A 23,627-nucleotide genomic window follows, 5' to 3' on the forward strand; every position below is an offset into this window, starting at 1 on the left:
ACGAGTAATATAAAAAATGTGATCGTATTTTAGAACGAAATTTTGTTTTGTTTTTGAGTTATGCTAACTTATTTATCAAAATTGCAATTTTTGAAATAAAATAAAAAAAAAGAAATATAAAATAGATACTTGTAATCCTTACATTATAACCTTATGAGCAGAATTTCATAGACGGTTTCCATTAAAAAAATATTTTTTGTAGAACTCAAAAACAAAAGAAAATTTCGAAAAATTTTGTTCTTAATCAAACATCACATTTTTTAAGTGCTTTCTCATTCATCAATTTAATTATTACCTTCACCACATAAACTATCATTTTTACTCTTAATAACATAATAATACTATTAATTGAATTAGTACAACTGGGTATAAAATCTAAATCTAAATACGTAACACGAAAAAACTGCTACTACGAGTACTTTAATGTGCAAAAAAAGGTACTATATAAAAACAAATATTTTTTATACATGTATAAATACTGTTTCTTATTACGAGTATCATCCCCGATGTAACCTGAAATCATTAAAAACAGTCTAAAATATGGGATTGAAATGATAAATCTTTAACTCAATGTTTAGTGCAATTTGTGGCCTTATTTTAGAAAACTATAATTGTACTTAGGCGTCCTTTATGTTTTTTTAGGGGAGTAATAAAATTGGCACGTTTTGATAAATCTTTATTTAATAAACTTTACACTGAATTTACATTAAAAATGTTAACAAATCCTATTGTAAATAATTATTAAACATAGTCCTCGTGTTATTATTACTTATTGATACAACATTGCTCAAACAACATACAAATATATCTGAACCTTAAGTTTTGATTGTCTACTTACAAACAACGTTGATAATTTTATTATTATTACGTCAACAACTCACTAGACCCATAAATATGTGACATTGTGCGATATGGAGGGTTTAGGTATCACATTCATGAATCTAAATATAATATTAAGTTTTTTTTAGGTAATGTTTTTAGTACGTCATTGGTTAGGATGTGTGTGACGTCACACAGCGCAAATTTCAAATCGTTTGATTTAGTTTGATTGTCTTAATTGTTTTAGTTATAGGGTAGAACAAAATTAATGATATAGGTATTCCTCGAGAGTGATCTATTTTTGTCTAATTGATTACTTCAAACAGTTAGTCTTCGAATATACCCTGCCATGACTTACTAAATAAACCTAACATTCATCAAACGACTATTTTCACTTCGCACTTTATATAAAAATGTTTATTTTTTCATCTACCTAACACTAAATATACACTTAAGAAATCCGATTTTTCACCGTCGATGCAACTAAAAGTGATCTAATTGACAAGACTGAGCATCCAAATCGGCGATGAACTGCCCGACTTCTTATAACCATTGAGCTGATATTCATTTAACACAATTTCTAAACAAACTGACAAAGAGCGAAAGAGGACTTAGGCTTTTGACGGGTGTGTTGCGATAGTTCAGTCTTTGTTTTTTGATATTTCGGTTGGCATTGGGTCGAAAAGTCGAAGGGCGGGGTCGGCAGAAAGTTTCTTATTTCAGAGCGACAGGGACGGTTAAGTTTTGAAGTTGGTTTGGGTCGTCGAAGGAATTCATTAGTTCTTCATTTTCCTTGCGAACTGAAACAAACATTTTAAAATATAGCCGTAAATTTCGGGTAATACTGACCCAGTAATAAAAAGCATTGTCAACATGTTATTAAATTCGCTTTGTGTTATGGATACATAACGTAACAAACGACCAATAAATAATAAAATATTGTATAAGCAAGAATGTTTTATAAACAAGGTACTATTTCGGTTCAGATAAAATATAAAAATCGCGAATTATGTATTTGTGCCCAAACAAACTCGGCATACTTTTTTGTGTTACTAAGGCTAATTTGTTATATTTATTAAATTTTTATTTGACTAGAAACAAGACTCTTTTATATTTTTACACTGTTTTTTAGTTCAATATATTTTTTTTAATTTAATTACTTACAATACATATAAAAGTGAATAATATAATTATGTTAGAAATGCATTTGAATAGGTACATTTTATTTTTTAATTTTTTGAGAATTTTAAAAAAAACATTTTTAGTGGCCCAACATTTAGAATTTTTTTAAATGCACTTTCACAGCAATTTGAAACATACATAAGTTGTGAAAATAAATACTTGAGTTAAATTGCTGTTTAAGTGAATTCTAAATAATTTATTTGTTTTACTTTTACGACGACTGTGTTTTTTTAGAGTTAAAAATAAAAATTTATTTTATCAAGGATAAGTTACTTTCAAGAGCATGAAAACATTGCTAAAAAATAGATTTTTAAATTACATTATTGAAAATAAAAATTACTAAAGTCTGTTTTTTCTTTAAATGGAAATTACCAAGTCAAAATTTTGGTGAAAAAAATGGTAGCAGCTTGTCTCCATAGCGACAAATTTTGTTTGGTCTTTGTTTTTGTCCCTAGAAATTTTGTTAAAAAATTATGGTTATGTGTTCAAATTGAGATGTTGTCAAAATTTTGACTTTTATAAATCTTGTGTGCCTGTTTGCTCTTTGAAAGCGCTATAATTGAATACCTAAGGACAGACATCATTACCTAAGGTCTAAAGACAGAATTCAGTGCTAATAATTTTGACAGAAACACACCGCAAGTAAGTACAATATTGTGGACAAAAATGAAATTCTTGCTTCAAAAACTTTGAAGAAAAAGGATGTAAATACAGAAAAAAGTTGTGTAGCAAAAGATACAAGTGGGTATTATGATGATTGGCAATAAATTTTGAGTAATTTATTGAAATGAGCTCACAGTTGATGCATTTTCTAAATACTTCTTCAGCTTTAGTTTCAAGATTGTTACTTTTTCAACTCGTTCCTCAAAAACGATGCACAAGACACTAAGTTAATTGCGTTCTTTCCGAGGTTCTTTCTCATTCATGTTAATTTTGTATTCTTGTCAATTTTTTGATAAAAATTAAGAATGTTTAGCAAACCTGCATTACAAATTTCGTCTACATTTTAACGGGCCCTTTTTCTAACTTCCTGCTTGCGAACTATTCGTTTCCAAATTTCGAAAAACTGTTAGTGTACCGAATTTGTTCCTTTTTTGGTGTTTCATCTCTAAATTTTCTTAGACGATTTTTTGTGTTGACGTTTAATGACATTGTTTTCAAATTAATTCAAAAAACCGGAACTGCCAACTTTCTTTATTAAAATTACCATGAATGAATTTATTAGTGATGCTAACGTTAAGACTGTTTGGCATTTCCATTAAAAAAAAACAGACTTTACATACCTACAACTTGTCAACTATGATTGACAGTAGCTAAAAATAAGGTTAACAGTCCTAAAGCCTGCTTTACAATTTAATGTCACTCAAGTGACATTGACGACCAAAGTATTTTGTCTCCAACTGTACCAACAGTCAATCTACTTATTGTAAGTAATTGACCTTTACGGCAAATAGGTTGATACGAATATGTACCTATTTTTTTAATTTCACCTAGACGAAAAAATTTCATTTTAACATGAAGAACATGAGTAGATAAAATTCAGTTTTAACGTAGAGGATTTTACAAAAAATATTATTTATACACAAAAACAAAACAATTGTTACATAAAATATTATCGCTATTAATAAGACACAAAATTTAATTTAAAATTTTATTATCGATTTTGAAGAGATATTTATTATTCACACTAAAGTGAACTGAAGAGTTTTAATATTATTTATTGCTGTGGTACCTACTACAGCAAAAAAGCTCTGCAACTTTGTTACGGATAGTGGAAAACATTTTTTTAAACCAATATTGCATTTATTTTTTAAATGCCCAAATAATTTTAGAGATTTTAAACAAAACACTCTTTATAAACCTCCTAAACTAAAAAATATTATTGAAACCTCTCATAAACATTCCTTTCAAACCGTTTCGCCGCTAATTCTGTTTATGTATAAATCTCCGCCACCGTCCAAATTTAGTTCGCAAATTCAAACAAACCCGATCTACTCCAGATGCCTCCCCCAAACCCCCCAAAATACATACAATTCTTGCCCGTCTCCGGCTTGTGTGTCAACGTCACAATCACCACCAACACGCACGAAAACAGGATAAAAAGAAACGTCCCCACCACGACGTAAACCGTCAACTTCCGTTTCCGTTCACGAGCTTTTTGTTCGGGAGTCATCCACTTTTGCGAGCGGAAGGTACGCCGCCGCCGACTGGAGGCGGCACTGCTCCGGCGACTGCTCTTGCGGCGAGAGTGCTCATAACCGGTGATTTGGCAGCTGTTACGGTGAGGGCGGGGAAGAATGTTTTGCTGGAGGGTGTCGAGGGAGTGCGAGCGAAAGGGTTTAGGCCCGTCGATGAGGAGGTTGATCTCGGGGAAGTCGAGAGATGGGACGTGGTGGGTCGACATGGCGGGAGCGACTGGAAGTTGAAGTTGGGAAATGACGACTATTTTTAGATGGGGTCAGGTTGGGAGGGATTTGGTGAAAAATTAATAAAGAAAATGTGCGCAGTCTTAAATTTTGTTAATTATTTTTTTGGGAGTAATACAGCGATCAATAAATAATTCAATTTTGATCAGTATAAAATTAATTAATTTTTGCACATTTTAAAAATAATAAATGCTTAGTAAAGCACGCACAGTATTTTATTGTAATTTGTTCAGTAAAAAAATCCAATTTGCACAAGAAAAATAATAAACGCTCAATAACTTTAATCAAAATTAGTTAAACAACATAAAATTTAAAGAATTTTATTTATTACAGAAGGCGACAAAAAAAGTTACAACTTGACAAATTTTATATCATGTTGTTCGTCTTAGTAAGACAAATCAAATGCACTAAAAAAAAATTCAAAAAGTCCACACTTTGAACAAAATAATTTTTGTCTAATTTAAATGAATTTAAAATATTTTAACTTTAAAAAATCATTACTCAATAACTATTAGGCCGATTTCCTTTAAATAAAGACTAAAGGGATGGAATTGTCCTTTAGAATGATATGCAATTTAAAATTGCATATTGGCAAACTTTTCTTCGAACAGTGTTCGAAGAAGTTCGAAGTAAATCGAAGTAATCTAAGAAAAACCCTACGAGTATTTTTTTTTCTTCGTCACCATTGTGTAGAGCATCTTTTTATTAGTGAGAATCCAAATTTTTAAAATAATATATCTAGTAGTTTTCAAGATATGATTTTTTGAAGTTAAGGTTTGCTATTCAGGTATTGCGCCATATAGGAGAAATGCATGTTAATCTTATTTAAAATTGCATTTTTATAAAAGTATTTGTTTTAAGGCGCTTCTTTTGCTTAAAAATGGTCAATTGCACCTTCTTTGTCCTAATTAGAATAAACAAAAACTGTTTAAAACAAACAAAGAGTATCTGCGTACTAATTAAAGCAAGTAAAGAGTTTTTTTGTTCTAAAAATGATCACTGATCATTGAGCAAGAAGTTTGCCAATATTCAATTTCAAAGTACATATCATTCTAAACGGCAAGTCTATCCCTTTAGAATGGTCTTTATTTAAAGGAAATCGGCCTAATAGTTATTGAGTAATAATTTTTTAAAGTTAAAGTATTTTAAATTCATTTAAATTAGAAAAAAATTATTTTGTTTAAAGTGTGTGGACTTTTTAAAAAAAAAATTAGTGCATTTGATTTGTCTCACTAAGACATGATATAAAATTTGTCAAGTTGTCATGACATGACTTTTTTTGTCGCCTTGTGTTATTGGTATACTCGATTTCATATTAATGTGCATTGATCATTTTAAGGTGGCACATGCAAAAATTCAAACATTCCTATAACGTCAGTCTTCCCTAAAAGTATTTTTTTCAAATAAATGTGTACCGCAGGTAGCAAAAAATAATTAAAATTGACAAGGTAATTCATGGGGTAGGAAACAACAATTTTTGTCATTTTTGATGTGATTAAATTTGTTCTGACTGACATTAATGACACTTTTTGTGTGAATTCGTCTTTAAATATTTTTATATTACTGAATACTTATTATTATTGGAGGGTGGTATATGTATTAGCAAGGACCCCTGAGCAAGAATGATTTTAGCAAGGGCTGGAAACTGTGCACAAATGGTAATCAGTCTAATTAGCGCACTGCTGTGCTTCTGATACCACAATTTTGTCTTTAAACGCTTTTCGATATTCCGATTTTGCTCGGAAACATTTTGTTTGTAAATGTGTGAATATTAAGTTAATTAGTTTTGCTAGACATTCATTCATTTGTTGTCTTTACTGGGCATTTATTATTTTACTGAGCATTTATTGTTTTTACTGATCAAAAATACTTGTCGTTTAAATAATATACTGGGCATTTAATTAGTTCCCATTATTTTTCATGCTTCTTTTGCAACTAGGACACGAGCCGCCACTGATTTGTGGTGTACACAGAGTGTGTCAACTTTGATTTTTTTGAATAGTAGTAAACTAAAATTTGCTCTGTTTGGGTGATGGTAAAATCTGTTGTGTTTTGCAAAAAAAATTCAAACAAAACAGATTTAGCATTTTAATAGGATTTAGATGCGGTTGGGCTAGAACCAAAGAACAAATACAACCATTACGCTGTGGGTTTGTGTTTGTTGCAGTTTGGTTTGTTGGCTACGCAAAATACACCAGTCTAATGAATTATATTACATTACACAATGTTTTGAATAGAAAATTGGTTTCTCTCAGTGAGGAACAGAACAAAATTAGGCAAAATTATTTTGTAGTGATAATAAAACTAAAATAATATTTTAGAAATACCCAAATTAAACATTCGAATTTTGTATACAATTAGTTTTGATGTTGTCGTATAACTTCAGAAGATTCACAAATTTTAACTTTTTTTATTTTGTAAATAGCCGCAAAACTGTACCTCAAACGTTATAATGTTTTTCTACATACATACCCAGGGGTGCGTGCAAGCTCTATAACTTTTTTTTCTATCCAAGCTATCAACTTGTTGTCTTTTTAAATGGTAGGTCCGATAATAAAGCAGATTTCAATTTTTTTTATTCAATACAGGATGTCCCAAAATAAGATGAACAACTAAGTTCTGTTATTTTACTTGCCAATTTTTGTTACATTTTTAAATTCGCCACTAAATTGTCAATATTATTATAACGCACTTAGTTTCTTAAAATTATCTGCAATAGTTTTTGACTTCTGTCAACTTATGTGTCAAAATAGTGTCGTGCGTAGACCCACAGAAAAATTTATAACTTAAGAACCATTAAAGAAAACGTAACCAACTTTTTTCCAGTCGATTCCCTAAGCTTTAGCGCATACTCTGAGATAAAGGCAAATTTAGGGTTAATGTTCCATCACCTACTATGATTTTTTGAAAATGACAAATTACAAATGACAATAACTCAACTTTTTCAAATACAACACCTTATATCTCATTGCATCGTTGGGTAGCGTTTTTTATTATTAGATTTTTTTGAGATTTTTGCAAAACAAAAAAAAAAAGAATCTAGTAGACCGCTGTCGTTTAGAAGACTAGCAGCTTGTGTAGAAGATGATGGTGACTTATTTGAGAATTTTCTTTAAGTAGATTTTGCTCAAAATTTTTACATTGTTTCCTGTCAATCATCCTTTCCTGTTCTTGTAAACATTACTAAAATTGTTTCCTTTAATTTACTCCTGTTTCTAGTACAATTTCATTTGGTTGAAATAGCCCCTCTGGATCACCCAGCATGTAAAATGTTCCGAAAAATCGATTAGCGTCGAGAAAACCGTTATGGTTGAATTAAGATTTTGAATATTTTTGAATTTATCAGAAATTTTCTCAATAATTATTTAACATAGAACAATTATCTTTTTTGTATATGATAAAAAATGAAATTTGCTTTCCAACGGTGCCAAACAAAAAAGACTAGCGTCAATAATTCCAAAGTTATTAGCAATAAACCCCTCCGGGTACGAAAATCACCCAACATATTGACAAAAATCGGAAAAATTAAAAACTTCAAAATTGAACCATTTGCACTCTTAGGAGTATAAGAGACTTAGAAAAATATAAAAAATGCAAAAAATAAATTTTTGAAATTTTTCTGTATGTCTGTATGAATACAGTGTTCCGTTTATTCTTACAAATTTAAAGAAATGATAGAATATTCAATTTTAAAACAAAAATTTCCTATAAACATGTTTCGAAAGGGAGCTACACCACCTAAAAAGGATGCATTTTTTAGAAGGTTTTTCCAAGTAGTTTAGAATAGATAAAATTACAAAATTTGGTACAGCTGATAACGTTTATACACCTAAACGAATTCCATGTTGAAATGTCGAAATTTTTAATCAGGGGCTTCCTAAACTGGGTGGGTTTAAAAAAAAAGTACGCGTAGCATTTGTCGATACATGTTCTTCTGTTTAAATTTGTAACAATAAAAACGAAACACCCTTTATATTGAGTTAAAACATAGACACAGTCGGCGGTGGTGTAGCGGCATAAAGTCTCACTTTCACTAATCCAAATTCAAATAAGTAATTCAAATTAGCAATAAAAAATAATGGGCTCATAAGAGCGCAAACTTTAAAACATGTGTACATGTTCTAATAAGTATAATAAGAGCAAATAAGAACGCAAAACATAATAAGAAAGAGAAAGAGCATAAGTACAAATAAGAGAACAAAGCATAAGTAAGGAAGGGAAAGCGCAACATTAACTCAAATTAGTACAAAAAGATGGCGGACAGTAAAGAGCGTCAACTTTAAAACATGATAATGAATAAGTAAACAAAAGGTAAGTAAAAAGAAATATAAAAAAAAGGTAAGTTTTGCAATACAAATAAAGAAACATTTTTTTTATTAATTATTATTACCTACTAATAATTCAAATAAATATAAAAGATAAGAGCACCAAAGCTTTATCAAGAGTTGAATGTTTTAGTTCGAAGGTGCTTTCCTAAAATTCTAAATACCTTTTTTGCAACAATTGTTCAAAGTGATATTTTAAAAATTTATTTTAATTTCTCGAGAAGACTAAAGTGAGTTATAATCATTTTTTTTACATAGGTACATATTTTTAAGAAACTTTTTATCGTGCAATCTAAAATCTAAATGTTTACCCATATCGTCTATAAGCGGCGCCATCCTGAGCGTGATCCCCACCAGTAGCAGGCACATAAACAGCAACAAAAAGGCAGTTAACACAATCGTCATCCTCGCCCTTTGAGACAACTCATCATCATCCAAATCCTTAAAATCATTCACTTGCACCGCCACTGCCGTCATCTTCATCTGCTTGCGATGGTGTTTTCTTCGTCTTCGTTTCTTCCTCTGCGCTCTCTTCACCGTTCTTATCGCCGCCAATTCTTCAGGATCCAAATTCTCGTAATCGTCAATATTGAGCGAAATAAAATCATCATCGACATGAATCTGGCTACAACTACTCATGAGTAGTAACAAAACAAAAATTTGCATCTGTGGTTACATTTCATTCGGATTGTTACGGCAGTAACAACGCGCTCCTGGAGGCTGATCCCGGTGCAAAAATCCGAAGTTTTCGCTGCCGTCCTCATCGCTGAATTGGAGAGTTCTCTCGTGGGAGCGCCCCGGTCTGGGGCGCGGCGAGCTAGGGGAGCTTTTCCGGTGCCCTAAAGTTACACAGTCGTCTGTGTTACTTTACATCTGATGGGTTTACCTGATTTTTTGTGGCGTTTTTGCGAATGAATCGATGTGATGTCGTCTTTGTCTTTGGAAGACACTGTCGAGGTTGAGTTGCCTCGCAGTTTGTTGAAGAGACTCTTCGGACTGGAAGTGATGCTTGAGGATTTGCGTTTGGCGTTTTTCAGTGTCTCGACTTTGTTCTCGATCAAAGTTTTGATGACGGCTTCGAGTCTCGCCGCCTCCAAACTGGCGTTTCGGGGAGGATCGACGCACAAGTCTTCGGTGGATACGGCCTTATCCGTCATTGTAGTCTGTCACGATGAGGACATTTTCGCTCGATATTATTATAGGCTGGAAATAGAGAGATGAAATTGCTTGAGGACACCTAATTTGCAAATAAATCTCACCCAATTTTAAAATTCTCAACAATGAGGAAGCATTTTAAAGATACTGAGACAAAAATTGTTAAACAAAATTCGCATTCTTTTCAAAAATGGTTATGTATTTTAGTCAATTTCGAGGTAGGTTGTTCTTAAAGGGTATTTCATGTCAGAAAATTGTTGTTTTAAGTTTTAATAACGATAATTCAGCTAATTCCAAGCAATTTAGCTTTTTTGAGCCAGGAACTCATTTATCTTATCTAAACTGAAGAGATTTTTCAGACAAATCCGAAAAATTTACCTTGTTCTTGAGCCAAAAACTCGTTTAATTTAAGAAATTTTATCGAAACAAGTCATGAGAAAATTGTAGTTCAGATGTGAATTATTTCTCTTTAGTCAATTTTGAGCGATTTTGCTCATTTTTGAACTAGAGACTCACTTATTTTAATAAGAAATTTAACAAGAAAAAGTAGTTAGTGACTTTTAATTTGTTTTTTATGTAAATTGATTTTTATTTAAAAGTTTGGATTTCAAAAATAAATGCAATAATTATGAAATCAAGAATGACTTAATGACTATAAAATTTATAAATTAATAGACGAAAATTAAAAAAAAAATTCTAGAGAATTTTGCGACGGTTGGCGACATTTATGTGTGGAATAATTTTAGGAGGCTGTGAAAAATAAAAATAATTTTTATTTTCACATTTGAAAATGAATAGTGAAGAAAGTCCGTCACTAAAATTAAATTAACGCCACCGACTTATTAAAGCACTCAAATGACGTCATTTGGGTGCTGGAATAGACTTATTCGAAAAGCAAAATAGAAAAAGTTTATTATAAAAAACACATTTATATTTATACAGGGTGCGCTTGAACTCGCACCCCAGAGAAAAATGTCATGTAAGGTACGATACTAGAAACATGGAAAAAATGTTAAAAAAATTCTATTTAATTAATTATAAAAATTTCGAAGTTATGAGAGTTTCAGTTTTGCCCTTTGATTCTCTTTATTTCTGTTGGAAAAATAATTTTTCAAGTTTTTTTGCTACAGGCTATTGGAAGAGGAAACAAGCTCATATACAAGATCATCAGTATTATTTAACAAAAAAAGTTTTACAGATTTGTCAACAAGAAATTACCACCTAGGATTTAAACTTTTAGGAAAATTACGATTTTTATGTTGTTTGTAACTAGAATTTTCAGAAGTAATTTTGAATGCTTTGAATTTTGAATGCTAAGGTTGGTTACCCCTTGTTGTTGACGGTTAACATTTTCTGTCAACCTGCTGTCAACTATCAATTGAGTTATTTATACAAGCTGACAGGAACCTAAATTTTGACACAGGTTACAATATCTTTTGCTTGTCACCAAAAAACAACCTGACCAAATTTATGGCAACCTTTTCACAAATATCCCTAAATCCTAGGCAGTAATTTCTTGTTGATACGACAATAGTATAGTAATCTCAAAAGGTTAAACAATTAATTAAAATAAAAAAATATTTTGGCATCGCTCCTATATAAAACCTTTAAACATTTATTAAAAAACTGGTAGTTTACTCAAAAATTTTTATTTTATTTTTGTAAGTCAACATTTTTTAACAAAAAGATTTTTTTTTGAATAGCATTTTTATAGCCATTGCACATCTATAAATTTATTTGCCAAAAAAATTGATAGTTTTGAGAACCATGTTAATGAGAATTGTTGATTTTTGTTTAATAAATAAAAGATGGACATAATTTCTATCTATATATTTATTGATTTAACATCTTGTGTCTAAATTACCTCTAATTAATGTCAAAAGACGTCATTTCTACTTCACATTTAATAAAAATGCTAAACACGAAGAAATACTTTGATAAAGCTGAAACAATTAATCAGACAAATTTACTTTATTTGTTTCTCAATTTACCGAAATTAGGAGGCGAAAATTTACATTTACGATACCAGAACTAGACAAGGTAAGATTTTCCTGTGTCTTGAGTAGAAACACGTTTAAGAGTTTGCGATTTTTTGTACTCCATAAATACCATGTGACACAATAAGCCGAAAAGAAAAATTTTTCAGACTAGAACGAAAAAATTAATTATTACGTATATATCTTTTTTTCCATTTACCGCATTTTCTAACATTTGTCCAAAGTAACAAAACGAAATTGTAAAAACTCCTGCTAAAAGAATAACAAAAGCAATTATTAACATATTTTTCAAGTTATTTTTCTGAAAAAAAGAATATAGAAATTTGTGATTTGACTAGATTCAAACAAACCGGAAATAGAAGTATAGTAACTCCGGAAACTATTCCACTGAGAGTGAAGAAAAATATGGGGTAGTACATGACGTCATTAAGGCGTTGAGCATACCTACGATTGATTTTAAGTTTTTTTTTTGATGAAAAGTTGTATACTTGATCAAAACTTGGTGTTGCTGTATGCAAAGCTTCATCTCTTTGTTTATAAAAACTTGATAATTTTTATTACCCATGTTCTGAAATAACTGTTCATCATCCAAAGCTTGCAACCGCTTATTTAACATGAGACACTGGTTATACAAATGTACAACCATATAAACAAAACCCAAAACACAAGCAATTAGAGTTAAAGCGATGTGATAATGTGACAAAGATAAAATAAATGAAAACAAAGCCATCCACTTATCGACATAATCTTTGTAAACTCTTATCGTAATAATATATTCGTATTGATTTATAAACCAGGGTAAACCCACTGTTGCGGTAAGAAAGCTTACAACCATTAAAATATTTTTCCCCCATTTTAAAACATTTGCAACTTTTTGGAACTTGGTGAAATGATTATGTCCCACAATGTCCAAAGGCCATAAATGAGGAAAAATGTCTCTATACAAATTTACATATTTGTCTACATTTATGTACATTGTGAAATAGCTAGTCCACACCTGTAATTATTTGATTAGTAAAATTACTTAAAATTCAACTTATTATTTAATCACAATCGCACAATTGCATGTATAAGCCGCATATTGGCCGTGTAACAATTTCCATTCTTTTTTTGCAATTACTAGAGAAAACACAAAAACAGGTTGTAACAAGACGAAACCCAAGAAAAAATAATTTATAACAACCAAGAACTTGTTGCTGATGATTGTGTTTGGAACTAGCATCAAATTAAACAAAACATCGTCTAAAATATTTGGTTAGTAAATAATTATTTTAGGAAATTTCTGTACTTTGCAAAGATGGTTTGAGTTTGTTTTTGCGAATTGTCCAATTAAATTGCATTTTTAGTGAAAAAATTCGGATTCTTGAACGTTTGAAGTTTCTTGAACGACTGAAGTTTATTTGAAAAAGTCTAAGAATCGAAGAAATGAGGTATTTTCTGATGAACGCTCCTAATTAATATGTATATTTCATATCATTCTCTTCATCAGTACCTAAATATTTTATTTAACATTATAATGACAATTACTACAAATGGTTGTGGTACGAAAATATTATACTTCAGTTGATTAATTACTAATTAGTTCTAAAGAATAGATATAAAATAAAAAAACTAAAACGTAAAAAAGAAAAAAAATCGATAAACGCTTTACTGAAAATGTGTTTCGAACTATAAAGCCTACCACTATCTCACAGGCATGGCTCTAGAGTGGTAATAATTTTTTCTCATACTGATCATATAACATTTTGTATCTTTATTACCGAAGCTTTAATAAACTTTTTATCAAGGTGGCCTATAAATATAAAATTGGCATTTTTAGATAATATACAGGGTGTATCAGAACTCGCGTACCAGAGAAAAATTCCAAGTAAGATAAGACACTATAGGAACATGGAAAAAATATTAAAAAAATTTTATTTGTCAAAAAATTTTGACACTTATTTTTTGACATTTGACATTTTTTATGTCTATTTATTGTTGTTGATGATCTTGTATATGTTTTTTCATAATTTTTTAGTAAAGGTACACATTTTTTGTTAATAAAAGCCACAAATAACGTTAAACATAGTTGCTACAGCTTACTTATTTCTAATAGGCTGTAGCAAAAAAACTTGGAAAATTATTTTTCCAACAGAAATAACTAATGTCAAAGGGCAAAATTTAAACTGTCATAACTTTGAAATTTTTATAGATAGAATATTATCTTTGATTTTACGCCAAAACTGCAAAGGAAAAACATTTTTTTTGCTAAATAACAAAAATGTTTGTGAAAAACCTAATTTTATAAATAGCAACTCAAAGAAACAGCTTTAAGTTAAAAACCAAAGTAATTTTTAACAAGAAATATAATTATTTAATTAATAAATTAATTGTCAAAGTGACATATAGTTGGCAAATAAATAAAACCGCCAATGTGATAGGACTTAAAAAGCAGAGAAAAATTATTCTAAGTCGAAAATCAAGAGAAAAATTAACTTTTCTTTTTACTAAATCAGAATAATGAAGTTGTAAGTACAGATTTGTTCGTTTTAGATGAAGCAAAAAATGTTTTTCTTTTGCAGTGTTGGCGTAAAATCAAATATACAATTTTTTTTTCTGTTGTAAACTCAAACAAGGGACATACTGTATATTAAATGTGCCTTGATTAGGTACTTATTATGTTTAATTTTTTTCCAAATAAATTCGACAATAACACAAAAATACAAAAATAAATTTTTTTAATTATGCATATAATTCGAAACTACATATTTATTTCTTGTTCTAAAAATAAGCCATCGTAAATTTTTAAAATTAATCTCCCACCTTGTGGCAATAAATTAGAATGACACATTTATTGAACCTTTTACGACTAAACTTCCTCAAATAAATATTTATCCCGATTTGCATCCGTTATAAAATAATTTTATGTCTTGTCTATAAAAGAATAAATCAAAAAATTAAATTTCTGTATTTTTAGTTGAGACAACAAACCAAAAATAACAATTAATAAACATGACCAAACCAAAATCCGGTAAAAATCTAGTTTCTAAACTTACATAATTTGCAAAACTGCCTTTATCACTGTTTCTAGCAGCACCATGTTAACGACCGCATTATGCGAAAAATGATTTGCTTGTTTTACCAGATTTGTTTGTAAAAATCGTGCAGTAATTTTCTAGTACGGAGGTAAACACTGTTTTAGTGGTGGTAGGTGTGAAATGAATTTGGAACTGGGATGCTGCGCTAGTTTGGAGAGCTGCCGTTTCGATCCGGGGTGGCGCTAAATTCACTCAAACCCGGAGTCTTGCACCGACAAATTAATTTCACACGATTTCTAATCCAAATAAAGCAAAATTGCATTTTTTAAGCATTCAAAAAAATTTTGTTTGACAGATTGTTTACTGTGGTAGCTTTTGAAACATGTTAAAATTTAACAATAAGTGCCCTAAATCACGTTTTATCTAACTTTGAAAGTGAGTTATGAATGAAATTTGCTTTATCACGCCACGTTTTAGGTATTGTGTTGACTGTTTTCAACAAAAGTTGAGGAAATTTGCGTCGATCGATGAGAAATTGATCTGCCAAGAAATAAAGAATGGCTATTTTGGGATTGTTTACGCAGTTATTTCTGTTCTTCGAAGTCATTAATGACTTTTATTCAGTCTAAAATAACAGTCAGTCAATTGCAGATTTTTCTAATGAAATGTTTGTTTTTCTGTTTGACCAATGTTTGACAATAGGAGTAAAAATACCATTAGCATTTTCATAAATTAATGAATAAAACTGATATTTTATTAAAATTATTAATAATTATTCATTGCTTTCTTATAACATAATTTGTGCAAAAATTTTTCACAACATAAACTTGCAAGTTTTTATTTAACGTCTCTGCTCTCTTCTTTTTCATAGTATCACGTAATTGTGTAAATTTTATTATTTTTTGGAGCTTGGTGAATTCCCTGTGTTAATATTGCAATCTAAAAACAGTTGTAACTTACGAGAGTTTTTCTAATAAAATTATTATTTGTGTTATAACATTTTTGTATTCAGAATTTTTTGGAATCAGAATTGTAAGCTAGGCAACCAATAATACATTTGAATTTGGTTTATAGGTGACCACTGGTTATTTTAGCATTTGTCAATCTTAATTAGAACTAATTTACGATACAATTAATAAATTTGTAATTTTCTTAATAATTTCAAACAAAAGTTATTAAAAATTTTAAGTCCACAGTAGCTCCTCTGGTAGCCATAGGTCGTACTAGTACCTGTCAAAAATTTTTTTTTGCCACGTTAGGTTATGTCAGCTCTTGATATGTTTAGTGCAATTAAACCAAACATTTGATAAAAAAGTGACGTGTGTGGTGCTTGAATTACCGGCAAAATAATGAATAGTTACAATTATTTATTTATTTTAGTGTTATTATCATACACCAGTTATGCAACCGAATTAACGTTCGAATTGCCCGACAGTGCCAAAGAGTGTTTTCACCAAGAAATCCATAAGAACACGTCTGTCACTCTTGAATTTCAGGTAATTTCACGTAATTTAAACCACACAAATTGTAATAATCTTTCAGGTTGTGACAGGGGGCCAGTATGACGTCGATGTCAGTTTGCAAGACCCTCGGGGGCAAGTCATCTACAAGCAGATCAAAATGCAGTTTGATTCACACACATTCACGGCCGAGCATACCGGCATATACGTCGTTTGCTTCAGTAATGAGTTTTCAACGTTTTCCCATAAGTTGGTCTACATGGACTTCCAAGTGGGGGAAGAGAAGCCCCTGCCCGGGCTTGGCGAGCACGTCACTGTCATGACTCAGGTGAAAATTGCAAAATTGCGGAGTTTGTGACTAATTTGTGTCTCTAGATGGAGTCCTCAGCCCAGGATATCCACAAGGCTTTAACCACGATTCTAGATTTTCAGACTCACCACAGATTGAGGGAGGCCCAAGGCAGGAAAAGGGCCGAGGATCTGAACGAGAGAGTCCTGTGGTGGTCGATTATGGAAACTGTTGCTGTTATTACTATAGCAGTGGGGCAAGTTTTCGTTTTGAAAAACTTTTTCACCGAGAGAAAGCCCTTCAATATTAAGTGAATCTTTATTTCTAAATCAGTTTGAGTGTGTTGTGAGTCAGTTATGTATATAAAAAATAAAGTCAGGGGTTAGTTCTCGTTTTATTTTAATTTTTGATGAAATATTTTTACATTGTGTTCAAAGTTTGTTATCAGTTGTAAAAGCAAATCCAATAAATTAAGCCGTATTTGATATTCAACGGTTTTGTTGTTTCAAAAATAAATCAAAAAATATTTGGGCAACTGTATTTTTCGCTTCTGTGCACCCACAGTCGCCTTGTTCCTTGTATTGATTTCAATTCTGCAATCACATAGGTGGCGCTGTTACACTTTGAGGTTATCTATTATCTAAATTATTTGTTGTTATTCAACAAAACAATGTGTTAAATAACACCCAACGTTGTTATTTTACGTTAAAATCGAATTTTAATATTTTGTGACCATGGCCAACGATCATGAAAAACCTGGGGGCCCAGTTAAGAGGAGTGCTTCGAAGCCTGAAACAGGTAAAAAACTTGCAAAAAGTCAGTTTCTTGGCGTAAATCGACTGATAACTTAATTTTTGGTGCAAAAATAGAAAAAAAATGTGGGTGAACATTGATCAATCACCGATCAGTATTTGTTAAATATTTTCAAGGTCTTGCGACATAATTGATTAACAATAAAAATGTAAATTTAAATAATTCAGGAAGTAGTAAAAAGCGTTTTTTTTCATTGTTTCGGATTGAATTGAAATCGGTGGGAAAATTTGTTGGCCTAATGGGCTAGGATAAATACCGCGACTCGGTCGGTAACTCGCTTTTCAAAAAATGGCGCGAATGACACTGGTCTTTATATTTTTAGGCGAGATGGCCTCCCCCGAGCCTAAAAGAGTTAAATTGGACCTTTCGTCAATGAAGGACCAAAACCCGGTTTATATCTTAAACCAGTTAAGAATGGGTTTGAAGTATAATTTTATCGAACAGTGGGGTCCTATGCACGCCCCCTCGTTTAAAGTCGCTGTTGAAGTTGACGGTCAGACCTACCACGGAGTTGGGGGTTCGAAAAAACTCGCCAAATGTAAAGCGGCCGAAGAGGCTCTAAAATCATTCATCCAGTTTCCTAATAACACGAATATGGCTTATGCTTCTGGTGGAAACGGCATTAATGTCGACTTTACGAGTGATGCTTTCGAAGCTGAAGAAAAAGAAGTCCCAGCGAAAAAAGTTGCTAAAGGGCCGGTTATGCTGTTGAATGAACTTTATTCTAATGTGATTTATACTTGTGTGGAGAATGATGGGTGTGCTTATGCCAGGTTTAAGATTACAGCGACTATTGGAGAAGAAAAATTTATTGGGACTGGTAATAAAATTGAGAAATGTGGTTTTGTGTTAATGAGGTTGTAGGTTCGAGTAAAAAACAAGCGAAAAATGCAGCTGCTACAGCTGCTTTAGCGAAACTTAATTTAAACACAAGTTTAAATGGGAATAAAAAATCGAGCGTGCTTGTTGAAGAACAGGAAAAGGCCGATTATATTGGAAGGTAATTTTTATTTAATTTTTCATTTAATACTAACCTGAACAGTAGAACTGATTAAACTAACAGTGGGGGTTTGTAATACTACTTGTATTTGTTTGGATAAGTTTTTCAAAAAAAAATAATGAGAAACTTTATTTTCCAGCTTCAGTATATTTCTTAGAGCCCCCTTAGTTTGAGACGTAATGTAGTTTATAGTTTTTCCGCAAGATAGGGTACCACAATTATAGACATTGTTCCTTTGTTTCTTTTTTATTATCATTTTTGATATAAATTGTTGTATCCTCTTGCGATGCCTCACTCAAGGGTGCCGATATTTCTGTTAGTATCGGCTGTAAGTGTGCTCAGAAATGTACCAAACTGGTGCTCTGGGACCAAGGTGAGCTGCTTTTTTGGTAAGAGTTTTATTCCTTATTTCCCTTATAACAGAACTTTTTTGATGTATAATACTGTACTTTAGTGATAAAACATGATACTGAGCAATGATCAATTATGTAAGAAAAACATTGACACGAATAAAACAGAATGAGCCGATAGTATTTTTGACTGAAAAGATAAAGCCTTATTTAGGAGATAGCGCTGTTCAATTGTACACATAATCGTTAACATTTTTATCGATACAGTTGTTGGCGGGAAATTATAAACGTTTATTATTTTTTTCTAAAAACTAAAAGTTAAGCTTGAATAAAATCGTTTAAATTAATCAAAGGAATATAACGAATTTAGAATTTAAATGTTTGAAAAAAGGATCTCTGTATATGCCAATATTATTTAATAGTTTTTCGGACAGTATTGAATAATTTTTTGTTGTTATACAACACTTTACTTAGTTATTTTTTTTTAGAAATTTTTCTAGTTACCTTACGATTATATCCTTCTATTTTAATTTTTTTTTGGTTGTTTAATAAGTTTCTTTATTTCTAATTCTTCTTTTTGTTATTAAATGGTCAGAATAAGTATCATTGACTATTGATACTAATTAATATTAATTATAATGACTATGACTATACAGGGTGCGCCAGAACTCGCGCCCCAGAGAAAAATGCCATATAAGGTGAGATACCAGGAACATGGAAAAATGTTAAAAAAAAATTATCTATAAAAATTTCGAAGTTATGAGGGTTTGAATTTTGCACTTGCACTCTATTTATTTCTGTTGGAAAAATAATTTTCAAGTTTTTTTGTTATAGGCTATTAAAAGAGGAAACAAGGAAGCTATATCCTAAATTGTAACTCTGTTCAATGTTATTTGTGTCTTCTATTGGCAAATTTTTTGTACCTTTACTAAGTAATTGTAAAAAAAACATATACAAGATCATCAGTATCATTAAATAGACATAAAAAAAATGTCAAATGCCAAAAAATAAATGTCAAAATTTTTTGACAGATAGAATTTTTTAAACATTTTTTCCATGTTCCTGGTATCTCACCTTACTCAAAATTTTAATCTGGGGCGCGAGTTCTGGCGCACCTGTATAGTTGAATTATTAAAATGACTTCTTTTAATGATAATAATATTAATTTTAATAATTAATTAATTTAATAATAAATTTTATACATGTCTGTTTTATTTATTAATTCTATATTTTCAATAAAATAAAATTTCTTGACTATTAGAAAACAAAAATTAATAATATAAATATTATTATAAGTGACAATAACAAACTCTTTTGGTGTAGAACAGTTTTAACTAGTTTGAATATAACTGCTAATAGGCCATTATTCTTGTTTCTAAAATTGAAAAACAAAAAAAAAACAATTAAAAAATTGACATGGCAGTTCCAACATCCAGAGGACGCATCAAACGAAAATTTCTAAAAAAAAACATTCTTGCCAGTGAAATTGTAAACATGTGTAATCATTTCCGCAATTGAACTTTTAAAATTAAATTTAGTTATTGAAATTTAAAAGCAGTTTTTTTAATAACTTGTAATATTGTTATAAAATGTCTCAATATTAACGAAATTCATTTTAATAAAAACAATAATAAGATATGTAGTAACGCTGGATTATTTAGGGGGTTTTTCTAATATTATTCTCATTTAAAAGAATTTACTTATGGTGAATCTTGCCTGACTGCAGGTCTAAACCGCCAAGATGTAGAAAATATTTGTCAGAAAATTATGTCTTGAATAATTGGCTGCCAAATAGTTTCTTCTTCTTTTGGCGGGTCAGTAATAATTTTATTTCCAACGGGTAGACACCCAATTACAGGAAAAAATAAAAAACAAAGTTACAAAATACAAATACATAAAAAAATGATTAGGAAAGGAGTAATTTTAACGCGAAAAAAAAATTAGTTTTTATCCCCAACTGTCTCCAATAAAATTCTAAATATTACAGAATAAGATTATCAAAAAGCATCTAAATTTTTACAAGAAGTGTTGGCACAAAATGTTTACTGGACTTTTGGAAATAATATTTGTTTTAGCTTTGTTACAGTAAAACATTACATAATTTCTAGTATTAACTTTTGGTACATGTAGATTAATTTTAGACAATTGAAATGGATTTTCCATACAATTATATTGTAATGTTACATAAGTACTGGATGTGTCAGAACACGCGTAAGATAAGGAAATTCTACCTGTCAAAAAATTTTGACATTTGATATTTTTTATATCTATTTAATTATACTGATCTTGTATCTGTATACAGGGTGCCCATTTTATCTGTTCCCGCCTGAAGGAGTAAAAATAGGCAACATATTATACATTTTCATAAATTATTTCGTGTAAAGTATTAACTATTCTAAATTGAAAAATCAGTCGGTGCTTGATTATCGAAAACTTGAAAAAAATTAAATTCAAAACTCAAATGTATAATAATGGGAACAACAGCAATAAATTAACAAATTATTGTATTATTGGTTGCCTGTTTATGAAATTTAAGGAGGGAACAGATAAAATGGGCACCCTGTATGTTTCTTACACTTTTTTGTATCTTTAACCGTATTCGCAGCGTTCTCAAAAATATCGAAAATATAGAAAAAAATTAATTATAAACAATCATCAATTTGCGTTTCGCCCAATATTTTTGAGAACGCTGCGAATACGGTTAAAGATACAAAAAAGTGTAAGAAACAAAATTGTAGAGAATAAAATTTGCTACAAAAAAGTCCGCGACACCATATTTCTATCTTCAACGGTTTAGGTTTAAATTGCTTTAAAGTGTCCTTCCGGCAGTCAATCACCAGTAAAAATGAAACGAATCTGTCGCTTGAGCAGTTTGAACGTCTTTGAGGCCTAAACCATTAAAGATACAGGTATGGACTTTTTATTAGGAAATTTTATTCTCTACAACTTTTTTTCTTACATTTTTCTTGTATCTTTAACCGTATTCGCAGCATTTTGAAATCATGAAACGGAGCACAGATTTTGAATTTTAAAATTTTTTTTCTCATATATCTCGTGAGAAATTTAGTCGTTCGTTTTTCACGGTTTATTAAGAATGTAAAGCTCAACATTTTTGCATTTTTTTTTCAAGCAATTAGTAAACAGGTTGAATTTAAATTAATTTAAAACGATTTCAAACTGAGACGGTAATTAAACGCTCTAAGCTCCCTCATTTTTACTCCGCCGTACTACTTTTTTTGGGTCCAAAAAAACAAAAACAAAAAAAATACGAGTTTAATTAACTCAACGAAAATTATAGTAGTTTTAATTAAAATATATGTTTTATTTTATTAGTTTTTGAGAATGTGATTAATACTTATTTGTTCTAAACGGTTATTTTCATTTTTACAAATTCTCTTTTTTTTTCTTACTTTGTTGTTCTCTTAAGTTAATATTATACATACAACCAAAATAGAAATTAAAAAAAATATCGAAATATATTTCTTTGTAATTTCTATTAATGTTAACAGATTAATTCAAGAGAAATTCGCATCCCTCATGCACAACGACCCCGTACACATCAAACGCAAAGTTCTCTCGGGCATAGTAATGACCTGTTCCACATCTCTCCGAAGATCCGAAATAATTTCAGTGACCACCGGCACGAAATGCGTTTCCGGCGAGCACATCAGCATGAACGGATGTTCCCTTAATGACATGCATGCGGAAATCCTCTCGCGCCGTTGTCTCATTACCTACTTCTACGACCAACTCGATCTCATCGCAAACTCCCAACCGGAAAAATCGATTTTCGTCCAACGGGAAGACGGCAAAGGCTACAAACTCAAAGACGGCATTGAGTTCCACTTGTACATTAACACCGCTCCTTGTGGGGACGCGCGCATTTTCAGTCCCCATGAGGAGAGCGAAGAGGTTGACAAACATCCGAATAGGTCCTCTCGGGGGCAACTCCGGACTAAAATCGAGTCGGGCGAAGGGACAATTCCGGTGAAAGCCAGTGGAAGTTTGATACAGACTTGGGATGGGATTTTGCAAGGGGAGAGGTTGCTAACTATGTCGTGTTCGGATAAGATTTGCCGGTGGAATGTTGTGGGGGTGCAGGGGGCGCTTTTGTCTCATTTCATCGAACCGATTTACCTGAAATCGATTGTCTTAGGTAGTTTGATGCGAGAACCGCATTTGTATAGAGCCCTCTGTGGTAGAATTGAGAACACGATTCAAGGCCTACCACCCCCATTTCGCCTAAACCGCCCCTCGATGTTTCTACTGACGTCAAGTGAGACGCGACAGCCGAAAAAAGCGCCGAATTTTGCAACGATTTGGTCACAAGGTGACGCAAAACCAGAAATTGTTAGTACGACTCTTGGTAAACCGGAAAATGGGTTTTCGAAATTATGCAAAGTTGAGTTGATGAAAAGATTTAGCAGATTAGTTGGGAAAATTTCGAGTGTGACAGAGATTGAGAAAAATTTGCCGAGTCTATATTGTGACGTTAAAGACGCTGTTACTTCGTATAAGGTAGGAAAGAGGAGACAAAATCGAGTATGTTTCACGGGTATTTTTCAGGCCGCAAAAACGAACTTGTACGAAGCGTTCATTAAGGCGGGGTTGGGAAATTGGATTTCCAAACCTATGGAACAGGATATGTTTGAATTAAGTAAAGAAAACGAGTAATAATAACTGATTTTATTTTACTTTTTACGAATCTCTGTTAAGTTACAGAAAAAATTAGGTTTTGTGACTTTATAAGTCTTATACATTCTATTTTAACAATTAAATTAACTTTCTCGAATC

The 23,627-nt window shown here is 31.1% G+C and overlaps 3 protein-coding genes across 3 annotated transcripts; 2 read left to right on the forward strand and 1 right to left on the reverse strand.

Moving 5' to 3' along the window:
- Nucleotides 1-669: 669 nt before the first annotated feature.
- Nucleotides 670-15,088, reverse strand: LOC123009797. Its single transcript, XM_044406316.1, has 5 exons — nucleotides 14,940-15,088; nucleotides 9,639-9,955; nucleotides 9,429-9,591; nucleotides 9,064-9,383; nucleotides 670-1,619 (listed from the first exon to the last, which is right to left on the reverse strand). Exons 2-5 carry the CDS (start codon nucleotides 9,907-9,909, stop codon nucleotides 1,534-1,536), a joined length of 840 nt encoding a protein of 279 aa, XP_044262251.1. The 5' UTR covers nucleotides 9,910-9,955; nucleotides 14,940-15,088; the 3' UTR covers nucleotides 670-1,533.
- Nucleotides 15,089-16,141: 1,053 nt separating this feature from the next.
- On the forward strand, nucleotides 16,142-17,157 carry LOC123009493 (transmembrane emp24 domain-containing protein 3). The gene is made up of 3 exons (XM_044405860.1): nucleotides 16,142-16,417; nucleotides 16,464-16,709; nucleotides 16,757-17,157. The coding sequence occupies exons 1-3, from the start codon at nucleotides 16,271-16,273 to the stop codon at nucleotides 16,982-16,984; spliced, it is 621 nt and encodes a 206-aa protein (XP_044261795.1). The 5' UTR covers nucleotides 16,142-16,270; the 3' UTR covers nucleotides 16,985-17,157.
- An 89-nt stretch (nucleotides 17,158-17,246) lies between these two features.
- LOC123009490 (double-stranded RNA-specific editase Adar) lies at nucleotides 17,247-23,622 on the forward strand. Its single transcript, XM_044405852.1, has 5 exons — nucleotides 17,247-17,468; nucleotides 17,806-18,303; nucleotides 18,348-18,483; nucleotides 22,343-23,351; nucleotides 23,400-23,622. The coding sequence occupies exons 1-5, from the start codon at nucleotides 17,405-17,407 to the stop codon at nucleotides 23,505-23,507; spliced, it is 1,815 nt and encodes a 604-aa protein (XP_044261787.1). The 5' UTR covers nucleotides 17,247-17,404; the 3' UTR covers nucleotides 23,508-23,622.
- Nucleotides 23,623-23,627: the final 5 nt, after the last annotated feature.

The sequence above is a fragment of the Tribolium madens genome, unplaced genomic scaffold (assembly GCF_015345945.1).
Source record: "Tribolium madens isolate multiple individuals breed KSU strain unplaced genomic scaffold, Tmad_KSU_1.1 Scaffold_7;HRSCAF=85;Tcas5.2_LG10, whole genome shotgun sequence".
Classification (NCBI taxonomy): Eukaryota; Metazoa; Arthropoda; class Insecta; order Coleoptera; family Tenebrionidae; genus Tribolium; species Tribolium madens.